Genomic DNA, 21,604 nt, shown 5'->3' on the forward strand with positions numbered 1-21,604 from the left:
CTCAAAAACAAAAAAAAAAAAAGAAAGAAAAAAAATTTCCCTAATCTTGCTAGATAGGTAGACATCCAGATACAAGAAACAGAAAGAACACCTGTGGGATACTATACAAAATGAAAATCACTAAGGTATAGTCACCAGACCATCCAAGGTCAACAGTAAAGAAAATATCTTAAAGACAGCTATAGAGAAAGGACAGGTCACTTACAAAAAGAACCACATCAGGCTAACAGCAGACTTCTCAACAGAAACTTACAATCCATGAGAGACCACAGGACTATTTTCACCATTCTTAAAAACAACAAATTACAATCGAAGATTTTATATCCTGCCAAATTAAACTCCATAAATGAAGAAGAAATATTTTCCAGACAAGTAAGAACCAAGGGAATGTGTGATCACTAGACCAGGCTTTGAAGAGATCCTTAGGAGAGTTCTAAACATGGAAACAAAAGAATGATACATCCTACCACAAAAACACACTTAAGTATACAGTGAACACATAAAGCAACCACATAACAGAAACTTACAAAACAACCAATTAACAACTTCATAATAGAATCAAAACCTCACATATCAATATTAACTTTGAATGTAAGTGGTCTAAATGTCTCACTTAAAAGGCACACAGTGGCAAGTTGGATTAAAAACAAGATCCATTTGTCTGCTGTTATAAGAGACCCATTTCATGTGTAATGACACCAGTAAGCTCAAAGTAAAAAGTTGGAGAAACATTCTCCATGCAAAAGGAAAACAAAAAAGAGCAGAGTTGCTAGTCTTCTATCAGATAAAACAGATTTTAAACCAACAATAGTAAAAAATGACAAAGAAAGGCACTATAATGATAAAGGGCTTAAATCAACAAGAAGACTTAGCTATCTTAAATATGTATGCACCCAACATTAAAGCAGCCAGTTTAATAAAACAAATATGAATACTTCCAGACCTACAAAAAGACTTAAACATTTACATGATAATAGTGCAGGACTTCAACACCCCACTGACAGCATTAGAAAGATAATCAAGGCTGAAAATTAACAAAATATTAGGGACTTAAAGTCAGCATTTGACAAATTTGACCTAATAGACATCTACAGAAGACTACACTTATCAACCATAGAACACACATTCTTCTCATCTGCACATGGAACATATTCCAAGATCAACGACATGCTTGGCCATTAAGCAAGTGTTGATAAATTTTTTTTAAAAATTGAAATATCAACCATACTTTCAGTCTAGAGTGAAATAAAAATAGAAATAAATAACAAGAAGGTATCTTAAAACACACCATTACATGAACATTAAACAACTTGCTCCTGAATGACTTTGGGATAAACAATGAATTTAAGGCAGAAATCAAAAAATTCTTTGAAATAAATGAAAACAAAGACTCAACATACAAAAATATTTGGGATGCAGTGAAAGCAACATTAAGAGGAAAGCTTATAGCACTGGATATATACTTCAAACAGAAACATCTCAAATAAACAATCTAACATCACACCCAGAGGAACTAGAAAAACAAGAACTACACCAAAGCTAGGCAAAGAAAAGAAATAAATCAGAGCAGAACTGAAAAAAAGTGAGACCCAAAAATCCATATGAAGAATCAGTGAAATCAAAAGTAGGTTATTTGAAAGGATAAACAAGGTTAACAGACCACTAGCTAGATTAACAAGGAATAAAAGAGAAGATCCGAATAAGAACAATCAGAAATGACAAAGGTGACTTTACAACCAATTCCACAGAAATAAAAAAGATAGTTGGAGACTATTATGAACATCTCTATGCACAAACTAAGAAACCTAAAGGAAATGGATAAATTCCTGGAAACACACAATCTCCCAAGATTGAATCAGGGAGAAACTAAAACCCTAAACAGACCAATATAAAGTTCCAAAATTGAATCAGTAATAAAAAACCTACCAACCAAAAAATTATTTTTTGGAATAATTTTAGTAGAATTGGTAACAGTGTAACAGCTCTTTATATTTCTGATCAAATTCAACTGTGAAGCCATATGGGTGTAGGTTACTCCTTAAATCACTCTATGAAGCCAGCATCACCCTGACATTGAAATGACACACTCATTTTTCTCACTATTTCATCTATATGCAGGCACCAAACCATCCTCTATGAGTGGTCTGTGGTTTTCCCTTTCACAGTCCAACGGCTGGCAGTAGTCACAAGATGTGTGGAGTGAGTCCTCAGATGTGTTCTGAGAAGCTCTAGAAAGGCAGGCAGAGCTACACTTATTCCTGGAACTGAATCAGTGGCAGCACCCTCTCTGTACCAGCTGTCAGACTGCTTTAGGTTTTGTTTCCTCACAGAGCTTTGTGTTTTGTCACAGCTTTAGAAAACAAAAGAAGAGTAAGTAGCTTATCACAGACTCCCATTTTTTAAAGTCAAAGCCCCTAGAAAAGTATGTCTGGAACACTGAAGGCAAAGGTTGAGAGTATATGCACACACACCTGCAGTCTGTCATGTGCCCCAGCTACCAACTACTTCAAGGACATAGCCCAGCCACTCCCTTAGACTCCCAGTCACGTTTCTTTCTCTTGTTGCTTCTCCTTCTCCTGATTCTCCTTCTTCCTCTTCATCTCCTTTTTTTTTCTATTATCCTCCTCTTTTTTCAAATTTGATTTTTAAATGTGATAAAAATCAGAGCAAGGTAGAGAAAATCCTGGTGTGATTTAATTAGTCTTGAGAGTCACTAAAAATTATTCTCCATCAGCTCAAAAGTCTTGATGAATGTACAAATCAACTCTTTGTACTAAAAAACTATCTGCTGAATGGAATGTGATGTCCAGTAAAAACTAAAAAAATAAAAGCATGGTAGAGAGCTTCTGTGCATGGACAGTGCTATGTAAAGAATTAGCACTCATTAAAATGTTCAAGGTTTTAATGAGATGCAAGAAATAGTACTTCATTGTGATAAGACCATCTTCATATTTCTTCACTTCTTAAGTATCAAAAATTAGTAAGGTTAGAGAAAATTTGAATAATGCAATTAGGAAACTTTCTCTGATTGCTAGTACATGCAGTAATTTGAGAATATACAGTCTACTCACACATATAAGAAACGTTTATGAAAACAACCATGTATTAAGTCACAAAACCACTCTACAAAATTCAAAGAATAAGTGTCTTAGGAACTATGTTCTCTGATGACACAATCAATAATGAAAGATAAATAAGAAAATCAAAATAAAATGCCTTATGTCTGGCAGTTAATAAGACTAGTTCTAAATAACTAAAGAGGCAAAAAATAATTTGTCAAAATACTTAAAATGAAATAACTTTAAAATGTTTATTAAAATGTATGGAATGCATCCAAAATTATGATTAGAAAAATTTCTATCTTAAATACTTTTATTAAAAAGAAGTTAGAATGAAAACTAGTAAGCTAAGCATCCAACCTAGCTAAGGGAATTAAAAGAAACAAGAAAAAAAGTTAAAGGAAGACTATTTTCTAAGAAAGTAAATTAAGAATATAATTAACATTAAAAATTTATTGACACATAAAAAAGAAAAACGATTGATAAGGCCCAAACTAAATACAACTATGACTATGCCTTACTTAGCAACAGAATTCGTTTAAGAAATGTGTCATCCTTGTGTAAACATCATAGAGTGTACTTACACAAACCTAGTCTACTACATACCTAGACTATATGGTATAGCCTAACCTCCTAGGCTACCAACACGCATAGGATGTTACTGTACTCAATATTGTAGGCAATTGTAACACAAAGCTATTTATGTATTTAAACATATCTAAACATACTAATGGTACACCTGTATAGGGCACTTACTGTGAATGGGGCTTGCAGCACTGGATGTTGCTGTGAGTAAGTTCATGAGTGAGTGGTGAGTGAATATGAAGGTCTAGGTCATTACTGTACATCCCTGTAAACTTTAAGAACACTGTACATTTGGGCTACACTAAATTTATAAACAAATTTTTATTCCTTCATTATTAAATTAACGTGAGTTTATTGTAACTTTTTTACTTTATAAACTTAAGTTTTTTTAATTTGACACTTTTGTAATAACACTTAAAACACACACCCATGTTGTACAGCTGTACAGAAACATTTTCTTTCTTTATATCATTATTCTATCAGCTTTTTTCTATTTTTTTTTTTTTTAGTTTTTAAACTTTTTTATTAAAAACTAAGACACAAACACATACATCAGCCTAGGCCTGCACAGGGTCAGGATCATTAATATCACTATCTTTCTCCGTCATATCTTGTCCCACTGGAAGGTTTTCAGGGGTAATAACACACATGGAGCTGTCACCTCCTGTGATAACAATGCCTTCTTCTGGAATAGTTCCTGATGAACCTGCCTGAGGCTGTTTTACAGTTAACTTATTTTTGATGAGTAGAAGGAGTACACTCTAAAGTAATCATAAAAAAGCAGCGCATACTAAACATTAGGCAATAGGAATCTTTCAGTTCCATTATAATCTTACGGGACCATCTTCATATGTGTGGTCCATTGTTGACTATAATGTCATTATGTAGTACATGACTATATTTCAAAATAATAATAGTTCAACAACATGAACTTGGACATGCATAGTGGTAGAAATAAAAAAGAAAGTAAGTGGGAGATCCAATGTAAAAAGTATGTCAATAGGACATGGATACAGATTGCATCCAGAGGTGGAAAATTAATTCAAGGATGACAAATTCATTATGACAATAAGAAACAAAACTTTTGCAGACAACCTTATGCTTTTATTTATTTCATCTATTGTAACATACATGAACATCTCAGAAAGAAGGGAACAACCCATGCCTAATAGTACCATTCTCTGGGAATACTAGTGGCAGTTTATTTATTGAATTCATATTTTACAGTGAAGAAAGAATTATTACACAGTAAAGAACTAAGAATCCACCAACACACACACACACAAACGCACACACACACACATACACACACACACCCTTTCCAATGTCCCCTGGCAACACTCCCTCATGTCTAGGTCCCTGGCAATACTCCCTCATGTCTAGGTTTTTTCTAGGCTTTAAATCCTTTATTTCACTCCTGTTTACTTTCAGTTGATTCTATTTGTGTGTTTGTCTATATCACACCTTGCTGCAAAAGAGATTTGTTTACACATTGATATGGCTTGGCCGTGTGTTACCACCTGTATCTCATGTTGAATTGAATCTCAATATTGGGGGAGGGGTCTGGTGGTAGGTGATTGGATCATGTGGGCAGATTTCTCCCTGCTGTGCTCGTGATAGTGAGTTCTCATAAGATCTGGTTGTTGAAAGGCATGTGGCACTTCCCCCTTCACTCTCTCTCCTGCTGCCATGAGCAGATGTGCTTGCTTCCTCTTCACCCTTCTGTCATGATTGTAAGTTTCATGAGGGCTCCCAAGCCATGCTTCCTGTACAGGTTGCAGAACTGTAAGTCAATTAAACCTCTTTTATTCATAAATTATCCAGTCTCATGTACTTCTTTATAGCAGTGTGAGAACTGACTAATACAGAAAATTGGTACCAAAGAAGTGGAGCATTGCTATAAAGATATCTGAAAATATGGAAGTGACTTTGGAACTGGATAATGGGCAGAGGTGAGAACAGTTTAGAACACTCAGATGAAAAGAGGAAGATGTGGGGAAGTTTGGAATGTCTTAGAGATAATATTGAATGGTTGTGACCAAAATGCTGATAGTGATATAGACAATGAAGTCCAGCCTAAGGTGGTCTCAGATGGAGATAAGAAACTTACTGGGAACTGGAATAAAGGTCTCTCTTGCTATACTTCAGCAAAGAGACTGGGGGCATTGCTCCCCTGCTCTAGGGATTTGTGGAATTTTAAGCTTGAGAGAGATGATTTAGGATATCTGGCAGAAAAAATTCTAAGCAGCAAAGCATTCAAGAAGTGGCCTGGCTGCTTTTAAAAGCCTAGGCTAATTTGCATACACAAAGAAACGACCTGACACTAGAGAACATATATTTAAAAGGGAAGCAGAGCATAAAAGTTTGGAAAGTTTGCAGACCAACCATATGGTAGAAAAGAGAAAAAAAAAATTTCTAGGGAGGAATTCAAGGTTGCAGAAATTTGCTTATGTTAAGAAGAACCTAATGTTTATAGCCAAGACAATGGGGAAAATGCCTCCAGGGCATTTCAGAGACCTTCATGGCAGCCCCTCTCATCACAGGCCTGAAGGCCTAGGAGGAAAAAATGGGTTCATGGGCCAGGCCCAGGGCCCCACTGTTCTGTCCAGCCTTGGAACATGGCATCCTGCATCCCAGCCACTCCAGGTCCAGCAGTGGCTAAAAAGGGCCAAGGTATAGCTCAAGCCATTGCTTCTGAGGGTGAAAGCCCCAAGCCTTGGTGCCTTCCAAGGCTTGGGCTTGCAGGTGCACAAAATCAAGAGTTGAGCTTTGGGAGCCTCTGCCTATTTTTCAGAGTATGTATGGAAACGCCTGCATGTCTAGGCAGAAGTCTGCTGCAGAGGTGGAGCCCTCATGGAGAACCTCTACTACAGTAGTGCAGAGTGGTTGGAGCCCCACAGAGCGTCTTCACTGGGGCACCGCCCAATGGTGCTGTGAAAAAATGGCTACCATCTTCCAGATCCCAGAATGATAGATCTAGCAACAACTTGTACCTTGTGCCTGGAAAAGCTGCAAGCACTCAACACCACACTATAAAAGCAGCTGTGGGGACTGTACCCTGAAGGGCCACAGAGGCAGAGCTGTACAAGGACTTGGGAGTTCATCCCTTGCATCAATGTGTCCTGAATGTGAGACATGGCATCAAAGGAGACTATTTTAGAGCTTTAATGACTGCCCTGTTAAATTTCAAACTTGCATGGGCCCCATAGCCCCACTGTTTTGGCCGATTTCTCTCTTTTGGAATGGAAGCATTTACCCAATGCCTGTACCCACACTGTATCTTGAAAGTAACTAACTTGTTTTTGATTACAGGCTCATAGATGGAAAGGACTTGTTTGTCTCAGATGAGACTTTGGACTTGGACTTTTGAATTAATGGTGGAATGACTTAAGACTTTGTGGGACTATTGGGAAGGCATGATTATGTTTTGAAATGTGAGAAGGACATGAGATTTGGAAGATAACAGGGGCAGAATAATATGGTTTGGCTCTATTTCCCTGCCTAAATCTCATGTCAAATTGTAATTCTCAATGTTAGGAGAGGGACCTGGTGACAGATGATTGGATCATGGGGCAGATTTCTCCCTTTCTGTTCTCATAATAATGAGTTCTTACAAGACCTGATTGTTTAAATGTGTGTAGCACTTCCCTTTTTGCCCTCTCTCTCTGCCCTACCTCCATGTGAAGATGTGCTTGCTCCCCTTCACCCTTCCACTATAATATCTTTTCTGAGGCCTCCCCAGTCATGCTTCCTGTACAGTCTGAGTAAATTTGAATCAATTAAATCTCTTTTTTTCATAAATTACCCAGTCTCTGGTAGTTTTTTATAGCAGTATTAGAACAGACAAATACTCACATATTGCGTTATATATGCAAAAAATAGAATATAAATTTAAAATCAATAAATAAAATAAAGTAATGGGTAAACAAGGAAAGGAAACTACTTGGAGCCCAGATTGAGATGTATACTTTTGTATTTCACCCTGCAACTTATCCCCAAACTATAAATATAAGTAATGATGGTATTTTAGGAAGTTAATAATATATAATAATCTTTTTATTCTTACATGGTTTGAGTCAATTGGAAAATGACACAGGTGATAGATGAATGGAAATACAAATGTCAGCCTTCTGACACATTCCCAACAGTTTTAATATAATTATCTGACACTTATCCTATTTTGTCAGGGACTCTAATAGGACATAATTATGTCATGTATTTATGTGTAAAAACTGCAATTACTTTGGCACCAACTAATATTTCAACCTCAGTGTTATTGAACTGCAGACGCAACCTGCATAAAATCAGCCAGGGTTGGGGTATGACTCTTTCTCAGAGAATTAAACATCTATGTAGAGTTGTATCAAGAAAGCCAGGCACTGTAATAAAAGGGTCTACATTTTCTGGTTTCTAGGCTATTGTTCAGCTGCATCAGCTATGATAAAGACTTATCAACTTCAGAGTCACAAAGACGTGCAGTGCAAGCATTAATCCATTTATTACTGGGAAATTAGATTTCGTTTCAGATTGGTACACCCAAGTAAATAATGAGCTAATATCAAATGCATTGGTAAGACACATATTTTTTCATATTCACTCAACATAGTAGAGACTTCAACTGCTTGTGATACAAAGATAATAAAGTGGGTCTTTATTGCACAGGAAGATATAAACAGGATCACGAAGGGATATTGAGAGGAGGAGGGACTAGCTCTGAGTATATTCTCCGGTTATGGAAGCCTTGCTCACTTATATAAGATTTCTTGCAGTAGCAAAAATTCCTATAAAGATCAGCATTTCAAGTTGAAGAGGTAAAGCTTCCCTTGATCCAGTTACTGATTCATGCAAAAACTGTAGTATCAAACATCCCCCAACATGTTCAGACCTTCCTTTCTTTTGATAAAAATCTCATTAACAAAAACTTCCATTTCTGGGCAAGATGGAGCAAACTCATTTCTTCCAGGTCTTTTTTCCTACAACTCAAAAAAGGTCTTCTTTCTTACAACTCAAAAATCCTCGACACAATACAAAAATAAGAATAGGAAGACTGAAACGTGAGAAGAAGAAAGTGAACTACCTGGTAACCTCAAGTCAAGGAACAACATGGCAATATGTTTCCTGGGTTTTCTTATTGACTCCCACATATCCTGGCCATGGTGCTACAGAAGTTCATGACCTAGAACTGCCAACTGGCACAGATAAAAATAGTCCAAGAAAAGCCTATTTTCCCCCAGCCGAAGGACCTGAAAAAAGAGTGGTCTAATGTAGAAAGCCTTTTTGGCAATATCCATTGCTATGCTTTGAATATGTTGCCCCCAAAACTTAATTGGAAACTTAATCTCCAATGAAACAGTGTTGAGAGGTAAGGCCTAAAGGAAGGTGTTTAGGTCACAACGGCTCCACCCTCATGAATGGATTAATGCTAATTATAAAAGGGCTTGAAGCTTCAAGTTCAGTCTCTTACTCTCTCATGTGCTCTCTCTCTCTCCCCCACATGATGCCTTCTGCCATTTTATGATGCAGCAAGTCGTTCTTCACCATTCTGTGTTCCCTTGATCTTGGACATCTCAACTTCCAGAATCATGAGACAAATAAACTTACATTGTTTATAAATCACCCAATCTGTGGCATTCTGTTACAGCAGCACAAAAATGAACTAAAACATCCATCCTACTCCTTCTAAACCCCAACAGATAAAAATACAGCAACTCTCCTCCACTGCAGTTTCAGCAGAGAAGAATGAGAAGCTAATCCATTGCCCTGTGCCCCTGCCCCACAGAAGCAGACAGTGGCACTCTGGTTCCCTTGCCTGCTGGTGTTGGCAGGGCTGAGCAGGGAGCTATTATTCCATCCCCTGCCTAAAAGAAGCAGGTGTTGTTCAGATTCCCTCACCAGGATAATGTCAGCAGGGTCCAGCCTCTACCCTTACCTGGCAGCAATGAGAATTGATAAAGAACTAAGAAGTCTGGCTAATCACCACTATGTTTTCCCTCTCCTGGTGGCATTAGGGCCATCTGAGTCTCTCCCTGACTTGCCATCAGTGAGAATGAATGAGGTAGTGTAAAGTGGGGCTCATTGGTACTCTCCTTTTACCTCCCTCCCTGACAATTCTCCATGTGTCCCTGAAGTGACCCAGTTCTCCCTTTCTGGCTTGTAGATGTCCTCAAGAATAACTGTGGAATGTGCTGTGAATGCAACATTCTGAGATAAGGGGAAATTGGCTGGAATCATCCAGGCTCCGTTTTAGTCTTCCCCAGAATAGGCTGTCCATTAAAATTCTTTATCCCAGTGACTCCTCTTGCTATGGGGTATAAAACCCAAACCAGGCTGCTTTCTAAAGTCCCTCAGCCGTGGTGCAAGTAAGGCCCCCACAGTTGAGACTTCATCCTCCTTGCCAGCTTTCCTGAGCCTTGGGGCACTAGTTTGCAATGAATGAGAGGCTTCTGTTGTACCTTGCTGCCTATCTGTGAGTAATAAATCTGCCTCGTGTAGTTTGCAGTGCATGAGTGCATTCTTTCTCATCAGACTAAGACAAGTTGGAAAACCAGTGCTCAGTGAACCTGCTTCACAGTGTGTACTGGGGTTGGGATGGTCAGCAGAGGAATGCTGAGCTTCCACTCACAATCAACATCAATGAGGAAGAATGAGGTGGAGCAAAGCAGGACTAATCAGCTCTTCCTCCATACATACTCCTGGTGGGAGCAGGGCCAAGCAGGCTGTTGAGCTTCCATCCCCACCCTGAAACAATAAAGCCATGTGAACCACGCCTCTGTTTTCATTCTCCCAGGTTGTTAGCAAAGCCCAGTAGTGAGTTAAGTATACGCCCCCACTAAAAGGCAACAAGGCAGGGGAATTCACTGTCTCACTTTACACCGGAAATGTTTCAGAAGAAGTATGGGAGAAGCTAAACTTCAACAACACCACTATCTGTATGGAGGTAGTGTAAGCCTACGCTCCGTTTGTCATAGTGATATCAGCAAGACCCAGCAGGAAACTAATACCTGCCTGGCTCTCAAGCTGGTGAGGCTACACCTCACCAAGGAGATGACCTGTTCAAAAAGCATATTAAATATGTTTCAGTGTTTCATAATATCCAAAATGCTCAAGATACAATAAAAATTACTCATTATACCAATAATTAGGATAATCAAAACTTGAGTAAGAAAAGACAATCAACTGATGCCAATACTAAGATCAATCTGATGTTAGGATTATTTGAAAAGAACTTTAAAAGCATCTATCATTATACTGTTTCAGCAAGCAAACGCATATTCTCTGGAAACAAATGGAAACCTGGAAAAATCTGTGAAAAGAAATAGAAGTTATGAAGAAGAACCAAGTGGAAATTATTGAATGGAAAAATATAATACAATAGCAAAATCATTCTTCAAAAATTTTTGCAAGGCTTTAATAGTAGAGGGAAGATTACATAGAATAGAATCAGTAAACCTCAAGATAGGTCAATAAAATTTACCCATCTGAATAACAGGGAGAAAGTAGACTGAAAAAAGAAATTGTTTACAGAGTTTTAGGAACATGCAGGACAAAACCAAAGAGCTAACATATCATTGGAGGCAAAGAAAGATAGGGAAAAAAGGACGGGTCTGAAAGAGTATTCAAAGAATAAATGGCTGAAAAGTCCCAAATTTAACAAAAGACAGACAACTTCAGATTGAAGATGCTAAGTGAACCCCCAGTAAGACTTGAAAGAAAGCGATGCCAAGAAACATCTGAAACTTCTGAAATCTGTCAGAAAAAAAATCTTTAAAGTCAACAGAGAAAAGTAACACATAACTAATGAAGAATTGCCAATTCAAATGACAGTGAGTTTCTCATCTGAAGCCTTAAAGGCCAGAGGAAGTGGAAAAACATTTTTCAAGAACTGAATTTTTTAAAAGAACTTCAATCATAAAAGTTTTACATACAGTGAAAATATTCTTTAGGAATAAAGAGGAAGTGAAAACACTGTCCCATGAAGAAAAAATAAAGAAAATTTATCACCAGCAAACCTATTCTTAATGAATGGGTAAAGGAAGTTCTCTCAACAGAAAGAAAATGAATGCAAAAGAAAGCGCAGGACTTCAGAAAGGAAAGAAGAAAACCAGAAGGGAAAAGAAACAGGGCTAAATATAATATTCTTCTCATGAGCTTTTTAAATCATATTTGAGAGTTGAAGCACATTATCTAATGTGGTGCTCAATGTATTTGGAGGAAATATTTAAGGAAATTATATTTTAAATGTGTGGAGGGTAAACAAACCTAAATAAAAATAAGGTGATAAAAACTTTAATACCAGTATACTGTGATAAGTTATATGTGTATTGCTATGGTTTCCACTTGTCCCCCAAATTTCATGTTTTGGAAACTTAGTCCCAGCTTCATATGTTGATGATATTTGGAGATGGGGCCTTTGGGAGATAATTAGGACCAGGTAAGATCATCTGAGTGAGATCCCTATGGTAGAACTGATGACTATAAGAAGATAAAAAGATAATTTGAGAGGCTGAGGAGGGTGGATCACTTGAGGTCAGCGGTTTGAGACCAGCCTCGCCAACATGGTGAAACCCCATCTCTACTAAAAATACAAACATTAGCTGGATGTGGTGTCACACACCTGTAATCCCAGCTACTCAGGAGGCTGAGGCACAAGAATTGCTTGAATCTGGAGGCGGAGGCTGCAGTAAACAGATCACACCACTGCACTCCAGCCTCCAGATAAAAAAGACCTAAGCCAACATACTCATGCCCTGTCACTGTATGATGCTCTCTGCCACATTGTAAAGCAGCAAGAAGGCCCTCACTAGATGCCAACACCATGGCCTTGGACTTCTCAGCCTCCAAAACCAGAAGCCAAATAAACTTCTGTTCTTTACAGATTATCCATTCTGTAATATTCTGTTATAGCAACAGAAAACAAAGACATGTACATTGCAACACCTAGAGAAACCACTAAGAATATGACATATAGCGATATACTCAAAAACAATATAAGTAAGTCAAGAAGTATGCCTAAAAACGTTCAGGTAATTCACAGGAATACAAGAAAGGAGAAATAGGAGAATAAAAACAGAAGAAACATGAATATTTATGGCATAACCTAAAACTAGAAACAAGTTAAATGTCCTTCAGCAGGTTGAAAGGTGAACAAACTACGGTACCTCCACACCACAGAATATTATTCATTAATAAAGAGGAAGTAAACTATTGATATAAACAGTGGTTTGGATGGTCTTAAGGAAATTATACTAAGTGAGAAAAGCGTATCTCAAAAGGTTACATATTGTACGATTTGATTCCATTTATATAGGTTTTTGTTGTTGTTGCTGTTTTGTTTTGTTTTGAGACAAAGTCTTGCTCTGTCACCCAGGCTGGAGTGCAGTGGCATGATCTTGGCTCACTGCAACCTCCACCTCCTGGGTTCAAGCGATTCTCCCACCTCAGCCTCCCGAGTAGCTGGGATTACAGGCATGAGCCACTATGCCTGGCTAATTTATTGTATTTTTGGTACAGATGGAGTTTCACCATGTTTGCCAGGCTGATCTCGAACTGCTGACCTCACGTGATCTGCCCACCTTGGCCTCTCCAAGTGCTGGGATTACAGGCATGGACTACCACGCCTGGCCTCCATTTATATAGGTCTTGAAATAACAAAATTATAGAAATAGGGTGCAGCTAGATGATAAAAGAGATATCACCACCGATCCCACAGAAACACAAACTACCATCAGAGAATACTATAAACACCTCTATGCAAATAAACTAGAAAATATAGAAGAAACTGATAAATCCCTGGACACATACACCCTCCCAAGACTAAATCAGGAAGAAGTAGAATCCCTGAATAGACTAATAGCAAGTTCTGAAATTGAGGCAGTAATTAATAGCCTACCAACCCAAAAAAGAAAACACTTTAGTTTCTAAGTGTCTTGGTGTCCAGGATTCTTGTAGTGCTTATTTTAAGTAATGAAAATGAGATTCGCCCAGAAAAGGTAGAGATCTATAATATGCTACATGAAATGATGGGTGAGTCCCAAAAATCAGAATATTCTTCTATCTCCAGACAAAATAAAAAATAGGTTTTATTCTAAGCCAATGTAATCTATTTATAAATAACAGCATACAAAAGATCCTCTTTCAGTAAGACATCTGGGTGGCAGGAGACAGCAGACTTTTTGCTCTGAGGAAAAAAATTTTATGTTTTAGTTTAGGATCTAAAATGATTCTAGAATTGTGACCTGAGACTAAGGGTAAAGGTGGAAGATTATTATATATAAATTACAATATATATGATGAATAGATTGTGCCAGAGGATTGACAGATACATATATTTAACACAATGAGACCAATGGTAAACAGATCAAACCCACTTTATTTCTTTGTGGTTTTCCAGTCACTTATATACAATTACAATAAAGTAAATCATTCTCTATATTTTTGTTAAATCATCACAAAATGTATGTTTAAAAAGTAGTTTAAGTTTACTAGAAAGTACTATCTCAACAGCTGTATAGCTAACTTATGTAATCATATTTATGCTAATTGAAGAGAATATATTTCACCTTCAGGATATTGTATTCATTTTTTCTAGCCTTAATAAACATTTTATAAATATTGACACTGGGGATAAAAATACTGATAATATTATATTTACTTTGGCTTCGCAGAGTAAAAATTGTTATTCAGTCACATACAACATTCTTGCATTTTCTTAGTCAATCCTCAAACTACCTGAGACGTAACAATTATGACTCAGTTATAAAAAGAAACCAAGATTCACGTATACTAAATAATTTGTGAGTATTCATGATAGAACATGGCAGGTTTGATTGCAACTCTGTTTGATTCCAAAGTGCTTGATCTTTCCACTTTATCATAATGCATTTCTGGCAAGAAGCATGAGAATCAAAAATGTGACATGAAAAACTACTATGGAATTATTTTTAAGTGGTTTGCATAGACTTTGTTTTTAGACTTTGTTTAGCTTTTCCGAAAAAGTTGTACTCAGTTGTTCAAAGGCTAAGACAACGTTGTCGTCTTCATTTTCACATAGCTCACGCAGGGAAACACTGGAAATGGGGGGAAAATATAGGATCCATTTTACTGAGATTGAATATTATAAGAAAGGCTTTCCTTGGGTAAGCAGAAGTAAATCCCATCAGATGATGAAATTATGTTAGCAAAATATAAGGAATAATGATAAGAAACATATGTCTCCTAAAAAAACTTGTAAAAAAATTTAAGAAAAGATAACAAAACAACCCCCATGCAATTCTTCTCCTTGACTAATAGGCAAGAGAGAACCAAGAGAGTCTGAAAAGCCATCAAATTCCACATAACTCGATCCCTTCTCCCTTCAACAGTGCAACGCAAATTCCTTTTCTTTCCTCCATGTATCTCTTGTGAAGTCATTTGGTTTTGTTTATGCTAGTGTGTCCAGTGTATACTGAAACCCACAGGCAGCTACATCTACGAAGAGGAAAATATTCCTTTCTTTACCTAGATGTGTAAAAAAGATAATGGCCCTCCAAAGATGTCCATATTATATATTCCCCAGAAACCAATGAATAGGTCAGGTTAGATGGCAAAGGGGAACGAATTATGGCTGCAGAGAGAAGTAAAGTTGCTAATCAGCTGACCTTGAGATAGGAAAATAATCCTGGATTATCTGGGCTGGTTCAGTGTAATCTCAAAGGTCCCTGTAAGTGGAAGAGTGAGGCAGGAGAGAGTCAGAATGATGCAGTGTGAGAGTCTACGAACCATTGCTGGCTTTGGAGATGAAAGGGAGCCACAAGCCAAGGAATGCTGGCAGCCTCTAAAAGTTGGAAAAGGCAATAAAAGTAGATTGTCCCTTAAGAGCCTTTACAAAGAAATGCAGCCCTACTGACAACTGGATTGAGCCCAAGAAGATACATTTTGGACTTCTGTCAGTTTAAGCCACTAGATTCGTGGTGATTTGTTGCAGCAGCATTAAGAAACTAATGTACAGATAACAAAAAAGGAGAGAAGAAATCCAAGAATGAACAGTATAGCTGGGCTGATCAAGGGCTGAAAACTATCATGATCTGACATCTTATCAGCCTTTTATTATTTGCACCTTCCTGTTTCCACTAGAGTTCCAGTTATTTTCTAGCGTTATCACTGACCTACTACAAAAATTGATCCGTTCTGTCTCTACAACACCAGATTTCCTTCTGAGTTACAGACTTATCATTTGACTACTATCATTTCCTCCTGACTGATATCTCCCAGATATAATGTGATGTGTATAAATTCTAGCTCACTATTTTTCATTCTCATCCCCATGTGTCATGCTTATCCTTGTTTCCTATGCATCCTTAACAAAAATAGGAACTTTGGTCATCTTTACCAACTGCATAAAAATTTTTTACTAATTTCTTGAATTTTACCTCATAAATATTTTTCTAATCACTCTTCTGCATCATATTTCAATTCGCTTAATTCAGACCTTCACTCATTTCCACCTGAATGACTGTTATAGCCTTTGCACCTACACATTTCTGCCATATATATAATCTGCATGCTCATGCCCCTTTCATGCTTATGCACTGTCTACACATTGCTCAAAAGACGAAGCCCAAACTTCTTAATGTTAATATAAAGACCTTTCCTGATGTAGATCCAAATTCCATGTAAAGTCTCTTACAACAACCCAGCATCTTCCCCCATCTCTGTCAAATGCCCATATTCTCCATGTCGGCGTAGTGAGCTTGGAGTCTATCCCTGACCCTTCAGGCCCTTTCTCATGTCTGTACTTTGAAAATATTATTTCTTCTTCCTCATAATTTAAGGCTTAGTCAAAAAATTACTTCATTTGAGACTCTTTCTTTGAATGCAAGTAGAGTTATTCATTCCCTTATCTGCCATCATAGCTCTGACCATGTTTGTAAGGTCTATAAGTCAACCTCTTTCACTACACATGTAAGAATTTTTTTAAAGCATATATATCAATTTAATGATCCTTTGGCCAGGTGCAGTGGTTCTTGCCTGTAATCCTTGCACTTTGGAAGGCCAAGATGGGTGGATTGCCTGAGCTCAGGAATTTTGAGACCAGCCTAGGCAGCATGGTGAAACCCCATTTGTACTAAAAAAAAAAAAAAATTAGCCAGGCATGGTGGTGTATACTTGTAGTCCCAGCTACTTAGGAGGCTGAGGCAGGAGAATTGCTTGAACCTGGGAGGTGAGGTTGCAGTGAGCTAAGATCGCACCACTCCACTCCAGCCTGGGTGACAGAGTGAGACTCTGTCTCCAAAAAAAAAAAAAAAAAATTATGATCCTTTATAGCCCAAATGCTTAGGAAGTGTCTCATACCAATAATGCTTTAATACTTCTTAGATGAATGCACGAATGAGTGATTTCCTTGCTCGGGCTTTTGAGACAGCTTCCAAGTCTGTGGAGTTTCTAGGGCTGCTCTGGAGATTATAACTTGAGTAACTATGAGCCACTCAAGGAATACCCTATTAGAGATATTCCAAGTGGACAAAGCAGTTTCCTTCTGCTCCCAAAAGTTTTACTGTCTGTATAAAAAGTCCAAGCAGGCCTGATTCTGCTCAGATCCAAGATATAAAAAGAGACTTGATTAGCAAGAACCTAATAATGGAGAGATTTATGGCAAATTAAACATATAAAAAGTGATAGGACAAAGCCACACCCATAAAGTATTGAGTTGCATGTAGATTGAAGACTTTAGAAAGATGGATAGTTAGGCTGGGCGTGGTGGCTCATGCCTGTATTCCCAGCACTTTGGGAGGGCAAGGTGGCAGATCACCTGAGGTCAGGAGTTCCAGACCACCCTGACCAACATGGAGAAACCCCATCTCTACTAAAAATACAATATTATCCAGGTGTGGTGACACATGCCTGTAATCCCAGCCACTTGGGAGATTAAGGCAGAAGAATCGCTTGAACCCAGGAGGCAGAGGTTGCGGTGAGCCGAGACCATGCCATGGCACTCCAGCCTGGGCAACAAGAGTGAAACTCCGTCTCAAAAAAAAGAAAAGAAAAAGAAAGATGGACATTCAACTAAGCAACATTAGATGGTCAATGAAACCTAAAAATGGGGTACCCACATAAAGTTTGGTGTTGCTTGGGACCCCACTAGGTTTTGTTAAAGATGAAAATAGGAGGCCAATATGAAAAGTCAGAATCAGATGGAGCCTGCAGAAAACATCGGAGAAAACATGAAATTCAAAGTATGTAAGTGAATATAAACCAGAAACCAGATAGAACCCTAAGGAGCCCTCTGAAATATCATGTCCTTGATACACATTGCTTGTGGCAATTGAGAATACAAGGATCTAGGAGTCAATGAAGCTTTCAAATATTGCTGCCTGTCAGTGCATGATGCCTGGGGCTGAGACTCTAGTCTGGATGAAACTTCATCTCAACTAGACATTGGAATTAATTCTGTTATAGAAATAACACAACAGGAATACCCTGTATATGTATATGGCATTTGACAGAGATAAGGAGACATTCTGCAGAGCCTTTGGGGAGTTGAAATGCATAGCACAGAAGAAGTTTAATGGCACCTTCATGTACCTGGCTTATAGTAAGAGCTCAACATTTTTCAAATTATAAATAATTAAAAAATCTAAAATCAATATTTAAATATATAACACACCTGATAGATTTAATGGTGAGTGCAAAATCCTTCAACAAATAATAAGCATCTCCTTCATTCATCCTAAACAAAACAACATTTTGAAAATTAATAACACAAAACATTAAAGAACATCCTATCTTGTATTTAAATGCTGAATTTATCAGTAACAGGTACTTTTGTCTGTCAAGATCTCTTTCCAAGAATTATTTCTGCCACAGACCCTAGATATTGATTTAATCTGTGGCAATGGTGATTATGAATTCAAGAGTTGAAATTTCACAATCATAGATAAGCAATAAAAATAGGAGGCTGGCCATCTCAGGAGATAACCAAAATAGGAAAATAAAGCTCAGGAGGGTAAATTGGAACTAGAGACTCAAAAGGGAAGAAACAGATGTATCAGTTACTAATGTCACAGCTGCTTTATTCACAATGAGTCACTTTTTTTCAAAACAGTGCTCAACATCTTTGAAGAGTGTCAGATATTTTAATACCTTCATTCTATAAGGATTGCTCCAACATTTTATGTAAAACACAAAATTGGTTTCCTGCTTTGGTATGACCGAATGCCCCTCCCTACATCTATGTGCTCAGGCCCAAGTCAATTTCTTCATCCTAGGTAAATCCAAGAGTGTTTACCCCTGGTTACTATTTTTGAAAATGTTTTTCCTGCCACAGAGCTAAAACAATTGTCATGCACTCAGTCCTATATCTCCTCTTCTCAAATATTGGAGAGCATGCCATTATTTTTCAGTTTTAAAATATCTAATAATGAATAAACAGGAGAGTAATAAATAAAAATATATCTATGAGCATATGCAAATATTTATATTGTTAGAGTACAACATTATGTCATGTGAACTGGCCTAAGTGCCAAGATTTTGCTGGAAAACCACAAACAAAAATAATACCAAATTTGTTATTCTTTCCTGCCATTAGTCTCTAAAAATAAAATCTAGTATGCTTAGTATGATTTAACCTATACTTGAAACCGTAGTGAGGATTCTTCCTTAAAATTCATTAAATTAATTCATTAGAGACAGAGATGGGGGTACAGAGAAACATAGACAGAGAGGACATACCTATTATCCTGGACTAATCCTAGCAAGGAACCATGTTTGTAGAAATCCAGTGCATAGGCATTAAGCGGCATTTTCCTTCCTCGGTTATCAAATTTCTGTGACAACAGCACTGGAGCCTGAGAGCGATTTACACCGATTGTGCCTAGAGTAACCTGAGAAAATACGATTTTTCTTAATGTATTATTTATGTATAAAGAAAGTTGATAATTTCTTATGTGGTGCTTTGAGTTACATCCTTTAGTCGCCATTTTTAAAGCCCATTCTTCGCTGTGAAGGAAGAGGATGTTACCCACACACTGTGGTAGCACCATCCTAAGCAAGCCTGGAGAGTGGCTCAGCTCCATCCCATGAGGATTACTGTATCCACAAAATACCGATGACACTTTCAACCATCCATCCACTGGAATATAGAAACACTAGGAAAGAAAACCTAACACCATTTCATTCCCCTTACTGGTGAAAGGAATTTACTTGTAAACAGGGTATCAATGAGTAGAGGATTATACATCACAAGAAGAGAATTCAACTGAACAACTCAAACAATCTTTGGAACCCAATTACCTGAATAAAAAGAAGGAGGAAGAAGAAGAACAAAAAGAAGGAGAACAAAAAGAAGGAAAGTAAAAAGAAGAAGGCGAATAGTTTTCCCATGTCTGCTCATTTTTTGAAAACTACTATACAGAATCAATAGAACTCTAGTATACCATTAGTATGAGTGTAAATTGGCACAGCTACTTTTTTTTTTTGGAAGTTACAATTCATACATAATTCATACATAATATCTATGAATAATAAGTGTTGACTCCATGTACTTATGCAGATCAGTGATGCAAATTATAAAGTGCAACAGTATCTAAACAAGACTCTATTATTAAAACTTAATAATTTGCAGGTAACCATTCAAGTGACAGATATCAACTGCCTTCACCCCTGCTAAGACTTGTTTGGCACAGCTATTTTTTAAATGAGTTGGTAGTAGCTTGAGAAGTTTAATATTTGAATAGTCTTGTTCCTATATGACTCAGAAAATTATTTTAACCCAGAAAATCAATACCTAAGAGAAACTATTGCACATACACATGAGACATCCATAGCAACACTGTGTGTAATAGCAAAGATGAGAAACAAACACAACTATTCAAAACAGGAGAACAGATTAACGGGCTGTTTGATATTCATGCTATAAAATATTATCAAATAGTAAAAATAAAAGACAGTTTGATGTTACAACAGGGATGAACCTTAAGGCATAGCACTGAATGTAAATAAAAGCGACTTTCAGGTGACTGCAGTAACTGTTCCTTCACTTTTCACAAAATTCAAAAGCAAATAAATATAAAAAAGGATTTCATAATATGTAGTTTTTAAAAAGGAAAGTGAAAAACACCAAGTTTAGAAGGGTTGATGGCCTGGGAGAAGAGGGGAGACAAGAAAATGAAACATGGGAGGAGTACACCGATCCTTAGTACATGGTGTCCATGCTTTAGAACTTATCTATATGCTATAAAATAATGCTTTAGAACTTATCTATATGCTATAAAAGATATATTTGCATGTATACTTAGCATTATATTAAAATGTAAAATTAATTTTGTTAATTAAAATAAACAATAAAAGCAAAACAAGTTTAAGAGGTTATAACTTACTCTAGTAAAGTACATTTGTATGAAGTGAGTTGGGTAAGGTAAATGTGAGGGAATATGGAAAGAAAATGTGAGTTCAAGAGAAAAAGAACTGCAAATTTATAAATCCTTATAAAAAGATTTCCTGACTTGTTCTTCACTTACTGACCATGGGCATGAAAACACTTTCTGGTTGGTATTCCATTTGATACAATTAAAAGAATGATGCGTTGGTTTTAACACAGCAACATTTATTTGAAACTAAAAACTCTATCTTCAGAAAGTATTTAAATTTAGGATAAAAATGTATGTGTTAATTTAAAATGCACAAGATGTATATAGTCTTCAAAATTATTTTAAGTGATACATGACTATGATTTTGGAATAAAATCCAATACATGTACCTATTGGAGTTGAGACACCAATGTCAATCCATAATATCAAATGTAATAAAATATGTTTTCTCAAAGTTTGTATTAAAATAATTAAATTTCACCAAGTGTCAACATTCATATGAATTAGCCAGGATCTTCCAAATGTGTCTAGTTCTTTGCATTCCATTTTAGGCATCAATGATGCAGACTACAAGTAGTATTTACAGCACTTACAGCAGTACTGAGAAAGCCTGAAGAT

General features: G+C 37.0%; 1 protein-coding gene across 1 annotated transcript in view; it reads right to left on the bottom strand.

Annotated features, from left to right (window-relative positions):
* Window positions 1–13,993: 13,993 nt before the first annotated feature.
* Window positions 13,994–21,604, bottom strand: part of DDX60 (DExD/H-box helicase 60) — a 105,086-nt gene continuing 97,475 nt past the window's right edge. The window contains exons 36-38 of the mRNA XM_005556257.4: window positions 19,350–19,501; window positions 18,286–18,348; window positions 13,994–14,710 (exon numbers count right to left, since the gene is read on the bottom strand). Of these exons, the coding sequence (XP_005556314.3) occupies window positions 14,611–14,710; window positions 18,286–18,348; window positions 19,350–19,501 (315 nt within the window). The 3' untranslated portion in view covers window positions 13,994–14,610. The remainder of the gene's footprint in view (window positions 14,711–18,285; window positions 18,349–19,349; window positions 19,502–21,604) is intronic.

This window comes from Macaca fascicularis, chromosome 5 (assembly GCF_037993035.2).
Source record: "Macaca fascicularis isolate 582-1 chromosome 5, T2T-MFA8v1.1".
NCBI classification, from domain to species: Eukaryota; Metazoa; Chordata; class Mammalia; order Primates; family Cercopithecidae; genus Macaca; species Macaca fascicularis.